This window comes from Anopheles merus, chromosome 3R (assembly GCF_017562075.2).
Source record: "Anopheles merus strain MAF chromosome 3R, AmerM5.1, whole genome shotgun sequence".
NCBI lineage: Eukaryota > Metazoa > Arthropoda > Insecta > Diptera > Culicidae > Anopheles > Anopheles merus.
The window spans coordinates 35,014,152-35,038,893 of NC_054084.1; the positions used below are offsets into that span (position 1 = coordinate 35,014,152).

The 24,742-nt window shown below is 44.8% G+C and overlaps 1 protein-coding gene across 1 annotated transcript; it reads left to right on the plus strand.

Moving 5' to 3' along the window:
• The first annotated feature begins 757 nt into the window (after positions 1 to 757).
• Positions 758 to 3,943, plus strand: LOC121595632 (uncharacterized protein K02A2.6-like). The gene has a single exon (XM_041919736.1). It carries the CDS (start codon positions 812 to 814, stop codon positions 3,941 to 3,943), a length of 3,132 nt encoding a protein of 1,043 aa, XP_041775670.1. The 5' UTR covers positions 758 to 811.
• Positions 3,944 to 24,742: the final 20,799 nt, after the last annotated feature.

The window sequence follows — 24,742 nt, forward strand, 5'->3', positions numbered from 1 at the left end:
GATGTGATGGTCACTTCATCAACACCATCACCACCACCATCATCATCAGCATGACTGCCAATGGTCAGCAGTTCTGGAGGCAACATTATAAAAAAGTGCGACTTTTAAAAATTGTGTCACATTTTGTCACTTGTAGAGTGTTGCACTTGTTGCACTTCGGGAGCCGAAGGGCTGCGGGCATACACTGGACTGCTTCTGATCTAGTCGAGCGGGTCTGTCTGTCCCATCGGTAGCCGTGATTTACATTCTTATTATTGCATAGTAACACGCATAACGCAGTAACATTGCAAGACTCGATCAGAGTACACATTGAGTGAATAAAGACGATTCCATTCTGAACTAAGGAATAAATAGGCATGCGAGGATTCTGAGTTCGAGAATTTGAAATTAGACGATTTCAAATGTCTAATTTTCATTTGCGGACTGCAAGCTCCGGAATTCTCGGATATCAGAGCAAGACTGCTATCTCGAATAGAAAACGCGACGCCGGAGGCTAAGTGAACATTCAAACACTAATGGCAGAATTTCAACGGCTTATCAATCTGAAAGCGGATACAACGATGATCGAAAATCAATCAAGATCGAAGCATTCCGTGCATGCAGTTTCAGAGAAGAAACCGTATCGTTTGCCACAGCCTTCCCGATTCGACAATTCAAAAGATCAGCGTCAACCGAAATCAGATTCGAATACTGTCCCTCGTACTCCTTGTTGGCAATGTGGAAAAATGCATTTTGTACGGGATTGCAATTTACAGATCATCTCTGCAAAGTGTGCAAAAATGTAGGCCACAAGGAAGGTTACTGTAAAGCCATGAGATCAAAATCTTCAAACAACAACACATATCAAAAGAGTGAGAAGAATCAAAATCAAAATCAAAAGAAATCTCAGGGAATTTTCGTTAATCATGTCACGAAAAACACTGCTAAAAGGAAATTTATCTCTATCATAATCAATGGCATAACTACATCACTCCAACTGGACACCGCAAGTGACATAACAGTTATTTCTAAAACAACATGGCAACATTTGGGTCAACCGAAACTTTCTCAAGTATCCATTGAAGCATCGAATGCATCGGGAGAACAACTCAAGCTTATCGGTGAATTCGAATGCGAGGTTATCCTTAATGCGATTACAGAGAAATGTGTTTGTTTTGTTACATCATCACCAGTCCTAAATGTTATAGGTATAGATTGGATAGATAGGTTTAATCTATGGGCAATTCCCTTCGATGTACTGTGTAAGAAAGTTTCATCAGCATGTCCAAAGGATCGAATAGTACAGCTTCAATCGAAATATCCAACAGTTTTCGATGATTCGCTTGGACATTGCACAAAAACGAAGGTGAAACTGTTTCTGAAGCCCAATGTAAAACCAGTTTTCTGTCCAAAACGACCAGTACCATTCAATACTATCGCTCTTGTGGATGCGGAACTATCAAGACTACAATCACTAGGCATCATCACACCAATAGACTTTTCGGAGTGGGCTGCTCCGATAGTAGCCATTCGCAAGCCTAATGGTAAAGTTCGAATTTGTGCGGATTATTCGACGGGGCTTAACGAAGCTTTAGAGTCAAATCATTATCCTCTACCTACTCCTGAAGAAATTTTTGCACAGTTGAACGGAAGTGTTGTATTCAGCATAGTCGATTTGTCCGATGCATACCTACAAGTAGAAGTAGAAGACGAATCTAAACACCTTCTTACGATCAACACACATAGAGGTCTTTTTCAGTTCAACCGTCTCGCACCGGGAGTCAAATCAGCACCTGGAGCTTTTCAAAGACTAGTTGACGGTATGATTGCTGACATTCCTGGCGTTAGAACATTTCTAGATGATGCTATAATTTTCGGTAAAACTTGGGAGGCACACAAGCAATCATTAGACACATTTCTTCAGCGTTTAAAAGAATATGGCTTCCACGTCAAGCTGGAAAAATGTCATTTCTATCAAACTGAAATTGTCTATTTGGGGCATGTGGTAGATCGCAACGGCATACGTCCTGACCCAGAGAAGCTGAAAACCATCGCATCTATTCCAGCACCAACGAACATTTCCGAATTAAGATCGTTCTTAGGAGCTGTGAATTTCTACGGCCGATTTGTGAGAAACATGCATGAACTCAGACACCCGTTAGATCAATTGCTAAAGAAGGATACGAAGTGGAAGTGGAATTCGGATTGTCAGACATCGTTCGAAAAATTCAAGAAAGTACTGCAATCTGACTTACTGTTGACACATTATGATCCGAATCTTCCTATCATCGTTGCAGCAGATGCGTCTAGCACCGGCGTTGGCGCAGTCATTTTTCATAAATTTCCGAACGGATATTTGAAAGCCATTCAACATGCTTCAAGAACATTAACGTCTGCAGAACAAGGCTACGGACAACCGGAAAAAGAAGCTCTGGCTCTTACTTATGGGGTAACCAAATTTCATAAGTACTTACTTGGTCGGAAATTTACTCTTTTAACCGATCATAAGCCTTTACTATCCATATTTGGTTCAAAAAAGGGAATTCCTTTGCACACAGCAAACCGACTCCAACGGTGGGCATTGATGTTATTAAACTACGATTTTACCATCGAATATGTTTCAACCACCGAGTTTGGGTGCGCTGACATGCTATCAAGGCTAATCGACCGTTGCAAGCAACCAGAGGAAGATTACGTTATAGCTTCGATTTCACTTGAAGAGGATATTCAAAACGTCATGCACGAATCATTGAAACAAGTACCAGTATCATTTGCTGACATTCAAAAAGCAACAAGATTGGACGAAACACTGCAAGCTGTTTTGAAATTCATCCGGGAAGGCTGGCCGAACGAAGCGTCGTCAATCAAAAATCAAGACATTCGTTCGTATTACACACGAAAAGAATCGTTAACGCATGTAGATGGATGTATCTTGTTTCACAACAGAGTTGTTGTTCCAAACATTTACAGGAAAAAGGTACTTCAACAATTCCATCGCGGTCATCCTGGAATGGTGCGAATGAAATCCATTTCTCGAAGTTTCGTTTTCTGGCCGGGAATGGATGTCGATATCGAAAACTTTGTCCGGCGTTGTACTTCATGTTGCACTGCTGGCAAAGCACCAATCAAAGAAACACCTGAATCTTGGCCTGTGCCGGAAAAGCCATGGTTACGGGTACACGTGGACTATGCCGGTCCTGTAGATGGCGTGTATTTTTTGGTTGTAGTTGATCCATACACAAAATGGCCAGAAGTATATGCAACCAAAACTACAACAGCAAAGACAACTATCAAGTTTTTAACGCAATCATTCGCAACGTTTGGTGTTCCAGAAACTATAGTCTCTGATAATGGTACCCAGTTCACCAGCTTTGAATTCCAAGCATTTTGCAAACAATTGGGTATTTGTCACATCCGTACTGCACCATACCATCCGCAGTCAAACGGTTTGGCAGAACGTTTCGTGGACACACTAAAGCGTACATTGCGAAAAATTCGAGCAGGAGGAGAGACTTTAGATGAAGCTTTGCAGACTTTTTTGCAAGTTTATCGAACCACACCTACACCAGATAAGTCTCCAGCTGAATTGATGTTTCAGCGGCCTATTCGAACAGTTCAGTCATTATTACTACCTCCAGTTTCACGGTCACGAAATGAAAAGCCAGAAGCTGGTAGAAAATTCTTCGATCCTGGAGAAGCGGTTTATGCCCAAGTCCACCGCAATAATTCCTGGGAGTGGAAACCGGCATCAATAGTCGAACGAGTCGGTAGAGTGAATTACAACGTGTTTTTGGAAGACAACCAGCGAATTATTCGCTCACATGCAAATCAACTGAAGAAGCGTCTACAGGAGGAAACATCGTGTGGAAATAGAAATTGTCACGACACTGGAAATTTGTTAACTATTTTCTTTGACGAATTTGAATTGGAACTCCACAGGCAGTTGAAAACTCAATTGAAATGACTGAACAAGAACATTACTATTCAGCTGATGAAGAGTCCGCTGAAGAAATTGAAGGAGAAAATTGGCAAACATCATCGTCCACAGTTACTACTCAAGCCACTCCACCAATGCCTGCATCTTCTGCTCAACCCGTGAAAGCGGAAAGACCTCGAAGAATTCGTAGGCCACCAGCCAGGTTTGAACCGTATTGGTGAATTAAGGGGGGAGATATTGCATAGTAACACGCATAACGCAGTAACATTGCAAGACTCGATCAGAGTACACATTGAGTGAATAAAGACGATTCCATTCTGAACTAAGGAATAAAGCAGTTGTGTTTTCTCAAGATATATTCCCTGCGACATATCACTTATTAAAATAAAAAAACATACAACCGTGTGCGTGTGATTGCTTTTTTCTCGCTCTTTTTTTTCTACACATTGTTCCACGCTGGCACAAATAGTGTGCGCTAGAGAACCCCCAGATTCCCTCCCCATCGGGGTGTGGCAAATTGACCGCACCACGGGTTGTCTTTTAGCCGGGTGTCGGGGGAATGGGGAGGGCTTAGTGTAGTACAAAATTAATCAACAAATTAGTTTTAATTTGGCACAGATGAACAGCGGGGGATGTGAATAATAATGGTCCCCCAGCCCAGGCGGTTCACCGAAAAGCCGGCCCCTTTACAGCCACAGCGTTTACACCGTCGCACTGGACGCCGGATGACTGCTGCCCGGGGATATCGAAGTGATTTTTTAATTTTTAATTTAAACCTCCCGCTGACAACGACAACGCTTTACTCTCTCTCTCTCTCTCTCCCTTTACTGACGAGGAAGCAATCTAGCCCCGAGGGACCGTTCCGGTGACTTCCGGTGTGCTCTAATCGAACTGATTCGCTCGCAAGGACCACCACTATCGGGTCCTGGGGGGCATTTTTAGCTTCAATATAGAAAAAGGCGATGAGAAGATTTAATAAAAACCTATCAATCAATCAATCGAGGATTAAAGCGAATAAAATGTGATAAAAACGAACCGATCAGTGCTGAAAGTCATCCCCATTGCAAACACCAGGGATTTGTGTGTGTGTGTGCGTTGCTTGATGGACGTGGTCCGCTGATATATACGCCATATCGGAAAGGAAAGCACACGGAAGCACATCATGCAAGGCAAAACAAAAAAAACCTGTCACTGCAACTTTACATCATCGATGGCTTGTTTTACAAAACCGTACTAACGGGCTACATTTAAACTGCAATCAACTCTTATTAATTGCTGCACGAATGTTCACTTCACTCGAAAACAAACAGGAAAAAAAAAACACTGACTTGACTGTGCAATGGTCTGAGGTCCGCCTTGAAAAGATGGGGAGATGGGGGAAGCCTTTTGCGAACACATTTCAATAACGCGGGCTGTTCCCAGTGTCTGAGTATTTTTGCAGTTTTGCATATCGGTTTGACTGGCGCTGCTGCTGCTGCTGCTGCTGTTGAAGTCATTCTTTGCAGCGATCGATCGCACGTTTTCCACAAAACCCCGATACGCGCCGATACTGCTGTGTGCGTTTGCGTGAGTCTGTGTGTTTGTCCGTTCGTCTGGGTTTGCCAAATGTTGATTTATGTTCGGTCGCGATCGAATTAATTGGCCGCGTTCGCGTTTAAACCTGACTGTGTTTGTGTGTGTGTGTGTGTGTGTGTGTGTGTGTGTGTGTGTGTGTGTGTGTGTGTGTGTGTGTGTGTGTGTGTGTGTGTGTGTGTGTGTGTGTGTGTGTGTGTGTGCCTGCGCCGCAAGGTGACACAGCATTGCAACACGAAGGGTAAGCGGAGGAGTTTGGTTTGGCACTTTACTGGGATGTCTTGACCCGTATTTTGGGCGCGTTTTAATTGGGTCCTTTTCCGTAGCCCAGTTGCCCGGTCCTTTACGGATGGTGGGAGCAAGAGGGACTGCAGGAAGGTAGAAAGATTTGTGCAGTTTGGCTTTGTGAAGGTTAATGTCACTCGGGGATGCATTTCTGATGCCGTTCAGTTCGGTGATCGATGTGCCGAGTAGGGTGAATTGCAGGGGTCATGGCATGTACGCTGTTGCGGTTTTTTACGACCAACTGTAGTGTTAATCGATGGTTGGGGAAGATTTTGTATTTTTAACACGAGTTTTGTCTGATCGGTAGACTTTGTAGGGCCGTTAATGCTAAATTGTCTTAATTTATTTTAATTTGTTTGGCAAACGTCTCCCTTGATTGGATTTGCTTCTCGTTAAAATATACTGTTAGAATTAGTCTTGTTGTATTCAATAACACATAATTCTGAATACATACAGATAATCAAACATATTACAGTCATTGCCATCAAGTTTTGTCTCTGAGCTACCATGTGTTTGTATCAAAATCAAGGTGACAGGATAGATTACATGAGGGATCTTAGCCCTGATTTTAGTAGGCATCATGGATGGAGATTTCTAAGGAAATTGGCAGATATTCCTAAGAACTTTGCTAAGGACTTTGTATGAATCTTTGGACCCTTTGGACTCCCTAGCTGTCAAATGAAGATTTGTCAAAGAACACTCGGATCGTCCGACCTGTAGTAATTTATGGACCTTGATCAAAGTCACCTTTTATTGACAGTGTGTCTCAATGTTGATACTTTACTCTATTGAGTGATTTCCGTAGATTTCATGTACAACTATGGTGAACAATTCAATAAAAAATACTTCAGGGTTCTATACTTTTTGTTCAATTTGAAAGCCTCATGAAAGTTTCTAAGTCAACACGAGTTTTGTACAATGAATGCAGTAAAAATTCCCAAAGAATCACTTTTTACATGAAATAATAAATTATAAACTTCGACTAAAACTATTGTAACGTAAAACATTTCCCCAAACAACTTAAATGAAGAGAAACTATTATGGTTCCTAGTTGAGGTACTATTTACTATAAAGTATTTACTTACGGACGAATTTTTCAGAATTGGTTGCTGAAAAGGATACACACTACAGTCTTTCGCAGAGATACGCGAATAATGCGTTCCAGAGACATTCGCGTTACTCGGATTTTAGCGTAAGTTGAGTTCACGTTTTACTGCCAGAAAAGGCTTGAATTATTAAGATTTTTTTATTGCATTTAGTTCATTCAAGTAATTTATTACTTTGTAAATGTAATTCGTGCTTAGAATTTGGATGTTTATGTCTTTTTAGTGATTTAAAACTTTTGAAAAAATTGCAAATAATTTTTCATTTGACAATTGATGGAGAAAATCAAACTGATTCTGACATTTTAACTGTCAAAAATATAATTTCGTGTAACTCGAATTCGCGTAACTCGAGTGTCGCGTATCTCGGGGAAAAACTGTACCTCAAAATTAGTGCTGTAGCAGCAGAATTGATGTACACTGTCAAACATTTGTAGGTTGAAGACAACAGTTGCACACGACAGTAATGTGTTGCTGATGATCTTTGATGCTTCATCCTCTACATACTATTTAATCTGTTTCAGAACAAAGGATTTCTGTTCGAAGAACATATTTATTGTTGTGTTGTGTTATTGAAATGTGCTTTTAGTTTTTGTTTGTTATATAAATTTTATTGTGTGATAAAATAGCAGAATAAAGGTCCAATTCAGTATACATTTCTTAAAAGACAGAACTGTTTTCTCATAATCCTTGTAATATCAGCGTTAGCAAAAAACAGTTTCCATTGCTGTAAAAAAAAACCTCGAACTCACCCTGCTTAACCCAGCATCATCCATCATTTGTACCATTGTACACGGGGTAAATCTCTCCTACAAGATAATATCAATAATGCCTTTTACTTTGTCTCTCCCTGCCTTCCACCCCCCCCTCCCCCCCCCCCCCCCCCCCCCCCCTATTGCCACTATTTATTTCTGGTCAATCAGCTCTTCTTTTTTTGTTGTGCACTCCCAGAAAATCCCCCTAACACATAAAAAACCCCTCTCGAACGCAAGAAAAACGCTGACGCGTGCCGGGTATCAGTTTATTTACACAAAATATTTCACACCGCTAGAACTTCCGGCGGCGGCGGCGGCGCCGGCCGTCGCTCCAGTATTTTGCAGCAACAAAACAAGAAGGAAGTGAGCAGCACACGAACGGCCGAAAGGGTCTCAAAATCGTTCCTCATTATCGGTATCATTTTCGTGCCAATAATCCCTGAAGCGAACTGCCGGTGGCCGGGCTCAAACCCGGTCAAAACGGACACGCGTACGGTATCGAGTGGCGTTAAATTGTCACCCGTAATGTTGTTGCGGCACAAAGGAACGGTTTCGGCAAGCGGGTGTGTGCGGTCCTAGATCCTTACCAAATCAGGCATCTTTCTTCCCATGCTTCGGGAAGGATTATTGGCGTAGCTTCGTTGCGTTCGTTCGTACAGCAAAAAACATCTCCCAATCCCAATGATGATGATGATGCTGCGATTGTAAACTGTACAAAGCCCGAGTCCCTTGTAAGTCCCAAGCTAAGTTTACAAATTTATGCACAACATGATCGGAAAAGCCCGGGAATGGCGGAAGCTGACGGTGAGAAGCGGTAATGTGCCCCGGAAATGTGTAAACATCCCACCGGCCCTTCCCGGGGGTTCTGCAGCCATTCGATCATTTACCGTAAATGTAAAATATCCTCCCCATCGCTCCTGCCCGCTGCCCGGTCGGTCCCTCATTCGGGCTCGCTGCCGATATCGTTTGCGATGAATGTCTATAATTTACATATTTAATGCCATGGTGGAACACCATTTCGAAGCCATCATCGTACAGTGTCGCGACCACGCTTCCCTTCGGCTACCACGATTGACGTCATGCGTAGCCCACGGTAGCCGGGGCGCCATTTTGCTTCCAGAAACGTTCTTTTCACCTTTCCGCCACCGGAGAGCAAAAAGGACATTAAACTTCATAACTGTCAGCTTCATCTCATAAAGTATGCAGGAAGCGATTCCACCAGGACAAGGGGCACAAATTCCACAACACACACACACACCGAGGGACCGGAACAAAACCACCACCGACAAACGCAAACAAACACGAACACGGTGTCCCATGTTCGACAGCTCCCCTTCCTCTTCCGGCACTGGAAAAGGAAAGAAAATAATTTCTTTTAATTTTCCCCGTCATCACATTCCATCGCCATCGTGTGTGCGGTGCACGGAGGGGACGCGGACGCTTTTTGCGTTGATAGAAAACGCCTCGGCAGCGAAAAAGAAGGCGCCCGCGCGCGACACGTCCTCGACAGCCGAGCCGAAACAGCGTCTTTCCCTGGGAGTGAAATTTTACAGAAAATAATCTTATTTGATGCATATAATCTTCCCGCCGCTGTTATGAATTTCAATTGGTATCATGCTTTCTCCGGTGCGCCGGTGTCGGTGTCGCCTGGTGCGCATTGTACTGCCGGGTGTACTGCAGCAAAGCAAGTAAGGCACGGAAAAGGCGGATTTCTTTCTTTCGCGCGCTGCTTCACGCTCCACGAGCGAGCGCGCAAAGAATATGAGCAATACACGGGCTGATGGGATGTTGGTGTAAAGGAAACAGTAGGCGACGGTTCGCTCTACGACAACATCCACAAGGACGTTGGCTCCTTTTTCGCCCCGGTGCCATCGTTTGGGCTGCGTTTGGGCTGATATTTGCCCGCTTTCTTCGGTTCGATTCGATTAGCGCTTCGAAAAGGAAAATCTATTTGATTAATTTATTTCGGCGAGGCTGGATGTGAAAATTAAATTTAGAATTTATGTGACACCGTTTTTATGCGATAAAATTGATATTAATTTTATCTGCGCCTCGCTCTCGTCCGTCCAACCATCCATTGCGTTAGCAGGACGGATGGAACAATTTGGGGGGACCTATTTCATTTATTTCATTTGCTGAAAATGGGACATCAATACTTCTGAGTGTCTATATGTGTGTGTGTGTATGTGTGTAACAAGCAGCATCAGTGAATGATGTTGTGCAACAACAACGAATATGGAAAATGAACTTTTGCAGCAACAAATGGATGGGCGAAGATGGGGAAGGGGCTTGCGTTTGAATTGAAAATTATTTCCATTTTCCTTGCCTTTGCCCATCCCCACTCCCGTTGGATGCGGGGAAATTGTTTGCAGGGAAACGGCACTGTGTTTGCTTTTTTTTCTTCTTCTTCTTCTTCTGCTTCTACCTCTTGTTTGCGCTTTTGCGCTACATTTATTGTAGCAGTGACAGTGCACGGCATGATGCGCTGCTCTCATGCCCTGTCAAGCAAAAGCATATTGGAAAACGGGCAAAATTAAAACCAACCTCAGCAACGGTAACTGTCGTCATCCCGGGCGCTGCGGGGGAGTAAATGAAATTTCATTAACAGCGGGTCTCTGGCTGGCTGGCGGTGTGGGGCAGATTTTTACCAAGACACATCGAATGAGGGGGAGGGAAGCCCACAGCTTGACAGGGTGCGATGGAATTGTCATCTTTCGTACGCTGAGCTTGACGTGTGTCGGTGCCCATTGGGAAAGGGATTGCAGATTGCAAAAGTCTGGACGGAATGGGTGCGTCCGATGAGTGCAAATTGGATTGGAAAATGGAAATCATGTAAAACGAGTGAAAACAGTTAAAAAGAATAGGGTTTTTTGTGTTTTGGGACGATTAAATGCTTGATTACACTTTTAATTTATGAGTTTTTAACTATTTTTCTCCCATCGATTTACTGCTTTGGCCATAGTGGTCTAATTTTCGATTATTAAAGTTTTAATATGCCGCTCTTGTATTGCACAATTGCATACCCATAGAGGAATTTCCAAACGCAAAAGATATGTTATTGGTATTTAGTCCGGTTAATGAGTGTTAGAATTAGCAGACAGTCTAGTTGGAATGAAATTTTTATTCATACTTCTTACACATTAAAATCGGAAAAGTAACAAATCGTATCTAAAATATCTAAAATATATCCAACATACATACCTAGGCGCCTGACAGTATGCAATATACTTGGCAAAGCATGACTAGTGGATAATCTAATCGTTTGATTATTTAAACAGGCGTGTCATTGACGTTTTCCTATTACTAGAATTGAAATCCTTTTGTACATATATTTGTCAATAAAAAATGCTTCGAATTACTTGCTTGGTTGACTCAATAGGACGATTATCGATGACAGCAATTCATTCAACGGACGTTCTGTTTAGATTTAATTTCGTCCAACGATTAGATTGAAGTTGGAACATGAAAATGCCACATTGAACGCATACAAAAACATTACCCATGATAGAAAACGGCAAAGGGAAGTTCCATGTAAATAGAACACACGCACTCACCATCGTTAAAACGGGACTCATCGTAACGGAAGAGGCGCAAAAAATGACACTTCCGTCACTGCCTGTGCGACGCAGCCCCTTTGTGCACTTGCACAGGGACGGTTTAATGTTTCCCATCCGCTGCCCCGGGGCCGTCGTTTTGCAAATCCCTCTGAGAAAATGTTCACTCGCGACACAACCGGCGTCCCTGTCCCGTCTCGTCATCACGCATGCAAGCAAGCAGGCAAAAAAAGGGACCAAAGCGTGAACGGAGGAGAGATAACGGGGGAGCGAATTCTCCTTTATTTACTTTTAATATGATAATCACGTGACTGTGACAGGAGCATATGTAAGCGTTTAGCCCGTGCAGCATATTATTTTTCATCACTCGTGGCCGGTGGCCAAACCCCTCTGTCCCAAAGGGTGCCGCGTGCCATGGGCCGTATTTTGCGTACAGTAGGCGAAAAATCTCGCGCTCGCTCGCCCGCCCCGGTGTGAGACACAAACGCCACCGTTGATTAACGCCACGTGCGGATCGACAATTTGGTAATCATAAATTTATGTTATCTATTGTGACATTGGTAAGGATGTGTTTACATCATCGACAGTGCGTTATGAGCAGCGGGAGGCTGGTTGAGCATGGAAAGCCCCAGACAGAGCGCTTCCGGAAGCCATTAGAGGGATCGTCTCGGAGGAGCGTGCGGTCGCCGGATGCAACGGCTTTGACCTACGGAGATGGAAGGATTTGGACTGGTGGTTTTGAATGGTGGGAGTTTCTTGTTTCTTGTGCTGCAACGCAAGGAGGGATCAGAGATGATTAATGCGAAACGCAAACATTTCCACCCAAATGGACGGTCTAACGAAGCGCATAATTTAAGCCAATGCAACCAGTGTAGCGATAAGATCGTGAACAAATGACTGTGCTAGAAATTGATCCCGTATCATTAATAGTGTGTCTGATGAAACATTATTGATGTTTCTGTTAATCTGTACGCGTTGAATGTGGAGAACATCTGAATCGTGCTGTAAATTGCATACTTTTGGGCGTTATCATACTAATGTCACTAATTTGCCTTAAAGTATGCAATTCACCATACATAATCATTGTAATAGCGTAGAGGCATATAGTATCAAATTTAATCTAAAGCTACCGAGACATATTGTCTTCCCTCACAACCCACAACAATCAATATGGATGTTTCCATGTTGTTTCTTGCGCTTTTTTACGCTTGAACTGCGAATCAGAAGAGCAGCCAGGGCACGCATGCGGTTTGCGATGTGCTTCATAATTCCACATAAATCTCGCCGGGAACCCTCCACCGTAACCGCAAGGTATTGGTCGGTTGGGAGTTTCCTTCCTAAAAAAGAAGAAAAAAAAGATACTCCGCCCTTCCTGGAGTGTGTAAAAAAATGGTACACCAACATGGAATGATTTTTCCTGAGCAACACGCACATGGAACAGATGAAAGGTTTAACATTTTGCTTCCCTTTTCTGCTTCACAAAAGCACACATATGCGCATCGCTCAGCAAAAAAGGTGACATCATTAAGTCAAACGGTGCGCGAAAAGCGCGTTCATCATCATTACCATCATCATCAGCGCTCAACCTTTTCCTATTCGCTCATCCTGTCCATCCAACTGCTGAGCCCAACAGCCATGGACACATCCACACGGGCGCTGTGATGACATGGGCACACTTGCCACACGCCCCACAACACCTCCACTACCGACCAATCAATTGCGAACCGCTTCCGATTGTACCGGCCCACACTGGTGGTGCAACTTCTGCTGAATCCTTTGATCCGATTTCGGTCGCTCTACACACTCTCCCTCTCTCTTCCATTCTTTGACCAGCCGTTTGCAATCAACCCTGTCCAACAAAAGGGCACAAGTGAGCAGAACGGCAGAAGCGCCCGATGTTGCCCCGGAGTGTATGATTTGAATAAATTATTAAGCTAAATTTATTTTATCTCTGTGTGTGGGTGTGTGTGTGAGGGCGGGGGAGAAATAAAACGGGGGTTGTATATTTTATTGATTTTTCGCCGCCCGGTTTTTACCCAAGTAAAAGCCGTCCGTGGTGCCGGCCGTACAAAATGGCCACCACTAGGCGCCCTTCTTTCCTTTCCTCCAATACACACACATACACAAACACACCCACGCACAGTGTCCGAGCAGCATAATATCCAGCGAAATACATATCACAACGTGGTTACGTGGCAAAGCGCGGCAAGAACCTTTTATGCTCTGGAGCGGTTTTTACGATTCCAATACATCCAATAGCCGATTCCGATCGGAGTGGCCTTTGTTGGACTGATCCGACAAAACGCTCTCTGTGTGTATGTGTGAGAGAGAGAGAATTTGTGTGACACAAACTGGGGGACGCCCGGGGAAAAGATAATGTCAACTTCAGGGGTTTCCTGGCTAGCGCAAACCCGTTGGAACGACGAGTGGGACGGAGCAAAAAGGATTACCATTACCCGTGAAATTCATTCCCCCCTCATCACAACACGGTCCCAGTTTCGAAGCAAACGAATGGTCCTTTTTGGCGAATCGTCCCTACATGAATGAGAGATAGTACGCGCGCGCGTATGTGTGTGTGTGTTGGAGGTGATATTAATATACGGCGGAATAAATACGAAACGGCGTTCGAAGCTTAGCAGAGGAGCATCGTACGTGATACCACCGGCCTGCGCCAAATGGTTGGTGGCCAAACCTCTGGCTCTGATTGGGTTTTCTTGCGGGGGTTCGTGGGACGGAAAATGCCCGATGGAACACACCCTCCTCCTCCACTCGCCGAGCGATGGTGTCATCTCTTGCACGATTTTATCATCATTGTTGTTGGTTTGATTTTATGGGGTAAATGGGTGGAAAAGGCTGCCTTTTGCCGGAGGTTTTGACGGCAGTTGAAGCAGGTTTATGGTGGGTGGGTGATGATACCCTTAAATAGTGAGTGAAGTGAGGCGTTGTTGATGGATAAAATTTTGCATTTGAAAGCAGCCTACAAAAAGAGGTAAATTGTATGAATATTTAAAGACTTTTATATGAACAATAAATATATAATTTGCAATCCAAGATAAAAAAATGATTAGCAATTGCTGTTTAAACCTTAAAAGAAAAATGGAGAAAGATTGAAAAAACTATTTCTACTCACAAAATCATATTTTGTCCACCTCAAACTTCAACCGTAACGCATCATCAGCTCGCCATCCTTTTGTGTGCGAAGAATGACAGATCCATCTTGTAATGTAGCCTGCATTTCCCTCCCCCGCCAGCTCCGGCTTGGGTTATTGCTGTCGATTGTGATTCAGCCTTTCGATGCTGCCCTTTTTCTCCCCCATTCAGTGTCTCTCTCTCTCTCTCTCTTTCCCCTGATCACTCCCCCAAACACAGCCAACAAGGATGGCATTGCTGAGATATGAATCCCGGCCCGGCTCCAAAACGCGGCCCGGCGTAGTGTGAGGTTCTTTGTCCTCATTGTCGAACGACCAGAACGCAGCCCAGGTCCTAAACCAATCCCGGGGCACGTAAAACCAAACCTGCATGCACACACACACACACACACACACACACACCCAGAGGAGATAGATGGACAGATAGAGGGAATCATATATCCCCGCACTGTGACATTTCGTTCGTTCGTGTGTTTGTGTCTGCCGATTCCGAGATCCCGGCAGTTTGGCAAACGGCAAGCATAACAGCACCAACGACCGTCATCGTCACGGATCTATGATGAGTATTTATTCGCTGTGTGCTCTCGAGATTACGAGAGCGCGTTACTATTGTTGCGATACGGGGGGGAGGGAGGAGGCCAAGTGGGTTGGTGGGTGGTTGTGACACGGAGAGGTCACATACGCTCAATCATACCGGCACAGAAACACACAGACACATACAACGGTTCGGTGGGGGGGGGGATGGAAAAGCATTTACGCGCGTGCACCTACACAATGGCACGTGTAGTATGGCTGTGTGTTCGCTTCCATTATGGTTTCTGTTCCAATTCCAATCCCACCCTATTGGATTTATCAAAGCCTTCCCTCTCCCCCCCCCCCTCCCAATGCTCTCCTTTACCACTTCTCCACGAGTTTACCTTTACACCAGGACACAGGCTCGTAATACCCTGCTCTAGACACATACAGTCACACACACACATACATGGAGCCCACCGCAATCGAACTGGAGCGCGCGCGCGGCCCACACCGGGTTCACCTTCCACACCGGGCTTGGACCTTGAGCCGTGTATACATATTTATCTGAATAATTTAGCATGAGCAACTTTCCATAATAAAATGCCAACCCCTACAGCCGTTCGTCCTCTGCGCTTCATGCCACTTCCCCTTACCTCTCCCAGCATCGGTTTTATGCTGTGGAACCGTGTGCGTGTGTGTGTGCGTGCTTGTGTGTGTGTGTGTGTGTGTGTGTGTGTGTGTGTGTGTGTGTGTGTGTGTGTGGAAAACTGACAACAGTTTCAGATGCTGGCCTTTTGGAGGGCCATGGGATGGGGAGCTCAAGGGAGAGGAAAGAGTGTGACGGGAAAACTCTTGTTTGATATGAAATCGAGAACATTAACTCATCCGATTGCTCTGGAATAAACTGGGAGGGAAATAGAGAGAGTGAGAGTGTGTGAGAGAGTGAGAAAAACAGCACACATACCTTGTACGTGTGTATCGGGGGGTTTTTGTACGAGTGTGTTTGCCAGTACGAATATTTACCTTTTTCCCTATATCACTTCGCTTACCTTTTTCTTCGGTGCCAGTTCCACCCTCTCTCTATCTCTCTCTCTCCTCATCCAAAAAACGTCAACCTTTTGCCATCTATCCCGCGCACGTGGCCCAGCAACTTGCCGTTGGTGGGTGTATAAGCACTCGAGCAGCCTCTCAACCTCTAACAAACCCTTCTCTCCGCTGCTGGCTTTCCTTGGAAAATGGAAGGAAAATATCATCGCCCCCACGCCTCTTTTTGCCCCCCCCCCCTCACCCAGCCATAACCCCTTCACCACTGTTGCCCTTCCCATTTGTAAAGGGAGCAAAACAATTGTGATGTTCATTTATTCATACCTGTGTTTGCTCTCGGGCTGCTGCTTTTGTGTGCCAGCTCCGTTGGAGAGAGGCAGGGAAGCTGTTGAGAGGCTGGGGTGAGAGAGTGAGAGATAGAGAGCCGTCACCGCCCCCGTGGCACCATTTTCCCAGGTGGAAAGATGGAAATATTGGCACGAATGCTCGGAGCGAAAGTAAAATAACATTTCATTTTACCGCCTTCCCCGAGATTCCCAGTACCGAGATGGACAGCCAATGGAAAGTGCCCGTTTGGGAGAGATAGGTGGCCGAAACGGGCAGGGGGGGGGGGGTGTTTTATCCTTCACTGTTGTAAGGAATAAATGATGGGCTAGTTTTGTAGTTCAAAGTAAATGTTTCAGTTCTGCATTGGTGAAGCGGGTCAAATTGGGTTTGGCAAAGGATATTGGAGCAGAGTGGTACTTGAGATTGTTTCTGCAGAATGTACGGTTTTTGTTACGTTTCAATATCGTTATACATATTTTATTAAACAACTAGATAACTATGACCATATCTGACTACAAATGACATTGATGATAATTTATTTATGTTTGAATAACTTTGATTTAGAGGGTTGGTTTTCACTGATGTCAATAGAACACCCAAAATACAATATAATAGTTCTATCAAACATGAGCTAACCTGACGCTAGTTTGACGGTTTTGTTATATTTGTAAGGCCCGAGCACCAAATTCTGCACGATCAATTGATTGTTCGAATGTTAAAATTCACCTGTATTCATCTCATTACGCTAGTTTTTGATTTTTCTGTATTTAATTGGTTATCTTCAATGTTGATGGCATCATGTTTCATCATCCTACTTCAGTTTTTTCACGCAAAGTCTGCTTAAAACCATGTCAAATTCTATCTAAAACGCTAGTAACCTTGTAATAGGTAATTTGAATGTTGATTTTTCTTTCACTGTGTTGGTTTTTATTGAATGTTTAGCATGAAAGTATGTGTCTTTTTGATGCTCCTCGTATCACAGTCGTCCAGTCGTGGAGTCGTCTGCAGTCATCCAGAATCGGCTGCAGGCGGAGTCATTCGGAGCCATCTGGAGTCGGCCTGTATAGGAAGTGCACGCGCAAAGAGAAAGACAAAAAACACAACGAAAGGAAATGTCTGGTCACAAACACATTAAACCACACGGCTCCTGTTGTCTCCGACCAACTCCGATTCCGAACGACTCCGGGCAATTCTGAACGACTCCAGACGACTCCGGGCCATTTCGGACGATTCCGAACGACTCCGAACATTGCAGTGCGGACCTACCTTCCGGAGTCGATTCCAAATTTATCCGGGTTGGATCAGAGTCGACTCCTGATATGTGCCAACATTACCCATGACTAATGTATGTCAATACCCAGATACATTAAAAAGCTATAATGCTTGAATATTTCATTCTGCCGTGTAAACCCCTAAAAGATTAAAAGATACCAACAATACATTCCAAAATCAACAAGCTGACCCAGCTTTACCACCTCACTAACTTGATTTATGTGTTTGAACCTTAAAGCCTATGAAAGTACAAATAGTACGTTATCGACTGTTGTTATCTTTTTGCCAAAATGGCCTCCTATTAAACGCCAACATTATCGTTTCAAAGCATTCTCCCCCCAAGCTCATCAGCTACTAGCACCTTTCTATTTCAAATGAATTATTGCTCTGTTGGGTACATCTCCATCGTCCATCGGCCGCGCTCAAAACAGGGTTATTAAAGCCATCTTTGCAGCAGCAGCAGCAGCAGCAGCCGAAAACGCTCTTATCGTAATTAACAATCAGTAAAAAACTTCACTCTGGGACGCCCGAAAACAGAAGTGAGCATCGCTTTATCGTCCAATTATTTTCCTACTTACAATCCAGCAACCCATTACCGTACGCCGAGCTTAGAACGGCTAGAAAGAAGACACCCGGGCTCCATAATTTAAGGCACTCATAACACTTTCGAGACGGGGTGCAGAATTTGCAGCAGTTTTTGCCTACCGTGCGCTATCTTCCGCTTTAAGTGGGTCTGCTGGGAGGTTTGACCAGCTAGGCGAGTATGAATAAAGCAGTTATATTTCTGCCATTGCGATTACCCGAGCCTTGAAATTGGTAACTTTCCCACACACACTCTCGCACATCACACGGCGTCACCGGATCCGGTGGCAAACCAGGCAGCAGCAGGGCCGTCCGTCCGTTTATGTCGGATTGTTATAACTACGAAAAATAAAAAGTAATAATAAAAACACACAGACACCACAGAGACGCACGGGGTCCCACTGTGCCATGTATGACTGCAATTATATTATATGCCCCAGCCCATCCATGTTTTGATTGTGGCGACGGGTGGCGGACGCCGTGGAGGAAAGAGGTCCCAGCAGCGGTGAGGATCCACCCCAGGGGTGGTTTGTTTTATGATTTCGAGCTCCAGTGCTGCAGTGCGGGATGATGAACGGAAATTAATATGATCAACGATGTACCGGTGGAGGAGAATGGGTGCAGTGGAAGCGACGTCAAGGAAGAAACATTTACCATTCGGGAGGCATAAACATACATTGACAATTAAAATATAACGCAATACGACCTAACGATGTCCAGAATGGATGTCTGAGATGTTTGATTGCCGTCCCTCGGAGTGCGGGAGAGGAAACGGGTGGATAAAATAAAAACTTTATTATTTTAAACATCGTTTCACTGCGAGATCCCCTCTCCATTCCTCCATGCTCTGTATCTCTTTCTCCTCCAGTGGTCCAGTGGCAGTGGTTTCAGGTTCATTTATTTCTATTAATGTACTGCTGCTGATGCTGGGAGATCTCACCGCATAAGGAAGAATGCCTTGAACCTGGTGCCTTGTGAAGTCATACAGTGTGCGCTCGTTACATTATTATGGAGCTGTTGGTGCGCTGTCCACATGAAACCTTCCCCCATGTGATATGTGGCCTAAAACGAAAACTTCGATAATTAACATAAGCGACCGCGGTCTGGGTGTGTGTGTGTGTGTGTGCAAAAATTCGAAGGCCTACCAGGGCCGCGTTAATGTGGCTTTGACTTTAGCCGGCCAGGGGACTCTCTCTTTCTCCCCTCTCGTGGGGAAGTCTGAATAAACTTTGGTGTGAATATGTTTACATCCCCACACGGACGTGGTCATCTAAAAGCTGAAAAATGATCTTCCCTAATAACTGATCCGGTTTTCCGGTGTCCAAGCGGGTCCACCGAGTGGCCCAGTGGGTAGAGGAAGCTCTTTGGCTGAGGTCGTTGATGGTTAGCGATCTTCACTCCCAAAAATGACAGCAAACATCACTCACGGACGGACGGAGCGTCGTAGAAATTCATCCGCCAAAACGGTGACAGGACCCCCGAAGTTCCTCGAAATGATCCTCCATTTTATCTCCTGCAACGAGAGAGTGAGAGGTGGAGGCCCGGGCGCAGCCAAAGTTTTATTTGATTTATTTTTATTGTTATTTTTATTTCATTCATTTCAATTTGATTTCCGACGAATGGGCCTTGCGACTCCCGAGGTTTGGGGAGTTTGTGTGTGTGTGTATGTGTGTGTAAGTGCACGGCTGCTTTGGAGTTGCCAAGGGGTGCCAAAATGTGTTGGACACATTTTACGACGGCCTCGAATGCTGCCCGAGATTCGGACAACGCGCGAGCGGACTGAATCTTCGAAACCCGAACACGCATTATGAGATATTGAAACCAATAATGCCAGAAGTCGGGCCCGGGTTGCAAGCCCCCGCTTGGGACAAGCTGCGAGGCTGCTTTTGGCTTTTCCCAATCGTTACGGTTCGTGTTTTATTTGCTCGTCGACGCTGCCTTACGGGTCGGGGTCGGTCCATTTCGGTTGATTAAATACGCGCTCGGCGTATTCGTATTTTATTATCACCGCGCGACGCTAAGGTTATGTATTTGTTGGCTGCTCTTTGGTTTGTTTTGTTTTTATTTGTGCCTCACATTTTCCTTATTTCATTTGGATTTGAGCTGAAGTGATTTCGAAAATGGATGAATTCGACGAAATGTCAGCACTTTGTGTCTGTATGTGTGTCCAGTTATATGAGTCGCCGTATATGTCGCTACCTCCCCCCTTCCCTCCCTTTGGTTTGGTCGCAATAGAAATTAAATCTCACAAAAACGGCCGACCTTCGGTGAGCTCGGATAGCCCGAAGTGATAATAAATAAAATTTTAGAGATAATCATTAAAAATCATTTAACTGATTCGTTTGGGTTGCTGAGGTTTCGCTTGAAATCTGGCCCTCCTTCGGAATGCTTCGGCACAAAGACGGCTGCATCGTAAAATACCGATCTGCTTTGATGATCGTTCGTCCGTTCGATCCGGAGCTGATGGATGGATAATTAAAAGCTCGGTTTGACATGAAGGAAGGCATACGGACAGTACTTTGTTGCTGCTTAATGCACTTGAAGGGACGGAGATCATTCGATCACACATTATTGGAAGTTTGTTTGTTCTTCGATATCAATATCTTGAAGTTAAGAACTAACTATAAAGGCATGCAGCTAGCAGTGCGCTCATAAAATCATTATATCCCAATAGTTATTTTGAAATCCATTTAATGTACCCAAACCGAGCCACTAGTGGTGTTCTCAGAACACAGTCCGAACGTTCTCAGAGTCAGAATGAGAGATTTAGTTTGATATTTGCTTGAATGAGTCGATAAAACCATCACGAATTCACTCATATAGAATTAAATCACTCGTGAGTTAAGGAAAGAGTTCCTTTCCTAGTTAGAGGATTAAGAGGTTTTAAAGAATTCCGGAATGATTTGGGTTTTAATAAACAAGTTCACTTGTTCCAGTGACTAACTACTCATTTGAAGCAACAACGACGTTGAAATTAAATTCTGGTGGCGATGATTTATCCCTTAACATAATCTAGTGACTCTTGCAAAGCGAAAAGAATCATTTGGCAGTCAAATAATTCTTTACAGAGTCGAGATTACAGAAATAATTTAAAAATAATACAAAGAGAGTAAACTAAGGATCTTACTCGTCATTTCACGTCACTCATTCTGAATTAATTCTCGCTACTTCTTATTTGCATCCATTCCAGTTAGAGAGCAGACCTGAACATATCTTCCCCAAAACCATCCCACCAACATTTGCCTAATAAGCTCCCGCTTAATTCAATTAGTAAAGGACCCCCTGCAGGTGGGAATTAATCCACCGCGAGCCCTGAACGGAACGATTGGGCGGGACTTTTCGCTTTGTACTGCCAACTCCTGCGGCGGCTCTTCCCAGGCCAACCGCCGGAAAACGGTAGCGTATCATCGCCCGGCAGGGAGTCGGCTGTAAAATTATGAATTGAATACATTACCGTCCGATCCGGCAGGTTTGTGAATGAAGTGATCGACGTGGCTCCAACTTCGTCCAGGAATGCTGAATGAAAGAAGCAGATCACATATCCAAGTTGGCTGTGTGCTGTTTGCTCCACTCGGAGTTTAGGAAAATTTGAAACCATGGGAACCGGTGTAGTCGCCAACCACAGCATCGCCAACGCATATATTGGCAGTGATCCTCTCGATCAAAACGGTTTGACGATTGAAACTAATGATCGAGATCGTTGACTGTCGTGATATGGGCACAGGAAACCATAAAACACACCTACACCCGCGCATCGTCTTCTCGGCTTCCCGCTCTTGGACACGGGAATGTCCAAACAGCGCACAAATTATTTGCGTGCAAACATGATTGCTAATTCAATAAAATATTATAAATTATTTAACTGGCAGCACACCGAGTATCCTCTCCGAGTGTGCAGTTCGCTGCGCTAAGGGGAGAAAGGTGATGACAAAGGAGACAAAGTGACGGTGCGTCAGAATATCACTGCAAAACTTCAACACCTTCGATCGTCGTCGCCACGAGCAGGCGCACGAACGCGCAGAATATGGGAAACACAGCGCAGCAAAGCGAAAGACAAATGTGCGACAATCCCGGATCGGATCCCGGCCGTTATGGCACGGACGCGGCGTTAATCGGCTGGACACCATCGTGTCCGCACCATTCCCGCTCCTCACGGTGTTGCTTCAGGTGCATATATTTTATCTGAATTATATCGTCTACGGTTTCAGCGGACGAAGACGACGACGACGAGCCAACACCGCCATTCGACTTGCATATACGCTTCGACGCGCACGATAGGCGTAACGCTTCGTAAATCATCATTAAATATTATATTTTGACTCCCTTCCTTTTGAAGCTTCATTTCTATGGGGCCCCGGGTAAGCACCAATGGCGTAAGGCGAGAATCTCCGGAGACAACGAGGTGTGAGCTGTATGCCGGAGATCGCCATTTCAGATGCAACTACACCACGGAATAACTACACCACGGGATCGATCGCGTTCTTCGGGAGGGGTGCTTTTTTTATCGCGCCAACCCCATCGGCGATCGTTCCCAGAAGTAACGACGGCGTTTTGAGCGCAGTTTAAATAAATGTTACGTCGATCTACGAAGAGGGTATCGCGGCATCGCAATAAGTGCATACACACACACACCCCCGATCGTGCTTAAGTAGATATTGGATCGATCGATAGAGCTTTGTTTTATGTCACGGAGCGACGTAGTTGATGGGATGTTGAGCGATGGCACGATGAAGGCAGGTTGGTACACCGAAAGGCGAGCGTCTGGGTAAGACCGAGAAGAAGGGTGTATGTAACAATATTTTTTAAATGGTCTAGACTCGAGACAAATGAAATAAACAAAACCCCATTCGTGAGTAACGAGTGTCTATGAAGAGAACAAAAAGGAGGAGAGTAAGATAGACACAACAGTCCATTTGCTGCTTCGGAGATGAGAGTCGTTTTGTGGTGTGTGTGTTTTTTTTAATAAAGAAGAATTTTATTGTTACAATTACAATCTCGTAGCAAACCAACCGTTGGAGTCTCTCTTCCAAGAACGACCAATTAGATAAAGAAGAGGTTAGGTAGATATTAGAATTTATTCCAGCGTTCCAACGAATTTCTTCTCAGCTCGTTTCATTCCCCACTTCACCTTTTCAGTGGACTAGATGCTACTCAATGCTACTCCCCCTTTTACATCGAGGCTGGGTCGAACGAGAGTGAGACAGAATGCTCAGCAAATGCTCGTCTGCTCCAAAAAGTACTACTCGTACTATCCTCGTTTACATCACCAAATTCAATTCGCACTCGCTCTCCGATTCCGTATCATTCTCGCTTCTCCCTCCACACAGTAGATGGGCGGACGGGCAAAACGGGCGGTTTTTACCTATGGCAATCCAAAAGCAAACTCCCTATTCACCGATCGATGTTCGGGGAAGGGAACGGTACGGTGCGAAGGTAATTTATTTGATTTTTTATTTTGGCTACCAAATTTATTTGACGTAATGAATTTGGTTTAATTGAATTTCAAATTTCTAAATTTCAAACAATTTTTTCCCCAAGATTAATGGGTGTACCAGAAGCGCGCACTGCCACACATACACACAGCGAAGACGGAGCGGTGAAGCGAAAGATAAGGACAGAGAACACGGCGCAAAGCGGTCGCTGGAAAGAAGGTCAGGTGAGAAAGCGATATGCGACCTCTGGCTCGCGGTGTGCGGGTCCGAGTGCGGCCCCCGTTCACGATTATTCTGTTCTGGCTCCAAACTTTGAATTTCTTGACTTTTTCCTGCCCCTGTTTTCGACCTTCCCGTGAGATCCTCTCTATGTCAGAACCTCATTTATGTCGACTCCCAGGGCAAGGGAGGTCTCGCGGAAGAGGAGTTGCTGGGAAAGGTAGAAAATATTCTTTCGCTTTTAATTAGTCTCTAATCTTTGCGCGCATGAGATGTAGCCGCAAACTGGTTGGGGAGTGGAAGGCAAGCTAGCTTCGGCGGGCACCATCCTTCACCTCCCTCTTTACACGGTGTGCGGAGTTGGCTGGACTGCCTCGTCGTTACCTGTCTGGCGTCTTGCGTCCAGACACACAGCCGGTAAGGCACACCACGGAATGCCGAATTTCGTACGGCTACGCCACGGTCCACGAGGATTAAAATAGCTTCTGAAAGTACGAACAAGTATCGGTGCCACGGTGCTCCACGGAACGAGATTAATCGTCCCATTCCTACCTTCCTTTCACCCGTATCGATCGACAGTTTGGCAGCATCTTGAGAGCGACCGAGACGGAAGTAAAACCCCGCGTAAGTAAATAAATATATCGATGGCCGGTTAGCGTCGAGAATTATTATAACAAATGATAAATTTAATTATGTTAAATTATTCACTCCCGGGTGCGCTCCACACAGGCGCTTGATGCGCACTGGCAGTGCAGGTTACGCGACCCGAACCCGACTGCGCGGAACCACGTGCGCTCGCGCGCCTATGTGTGTGTGTGTGGCAAATCAAAGGGTAATTTTTTATAAAAATATGATCTGGACTGTATCAGACGTCAATGTGAGGAAAGTAGAAGTGGAAGCATGCCCCGGTTGCGTTTCAAACTGCAACCGTTCGCAGCAATATTCGGTAAATATTTATCCCCGTGCAAGCGCATAAACATCGATCGTTTGACGGATCGGGATCGGTTCTATTCAGC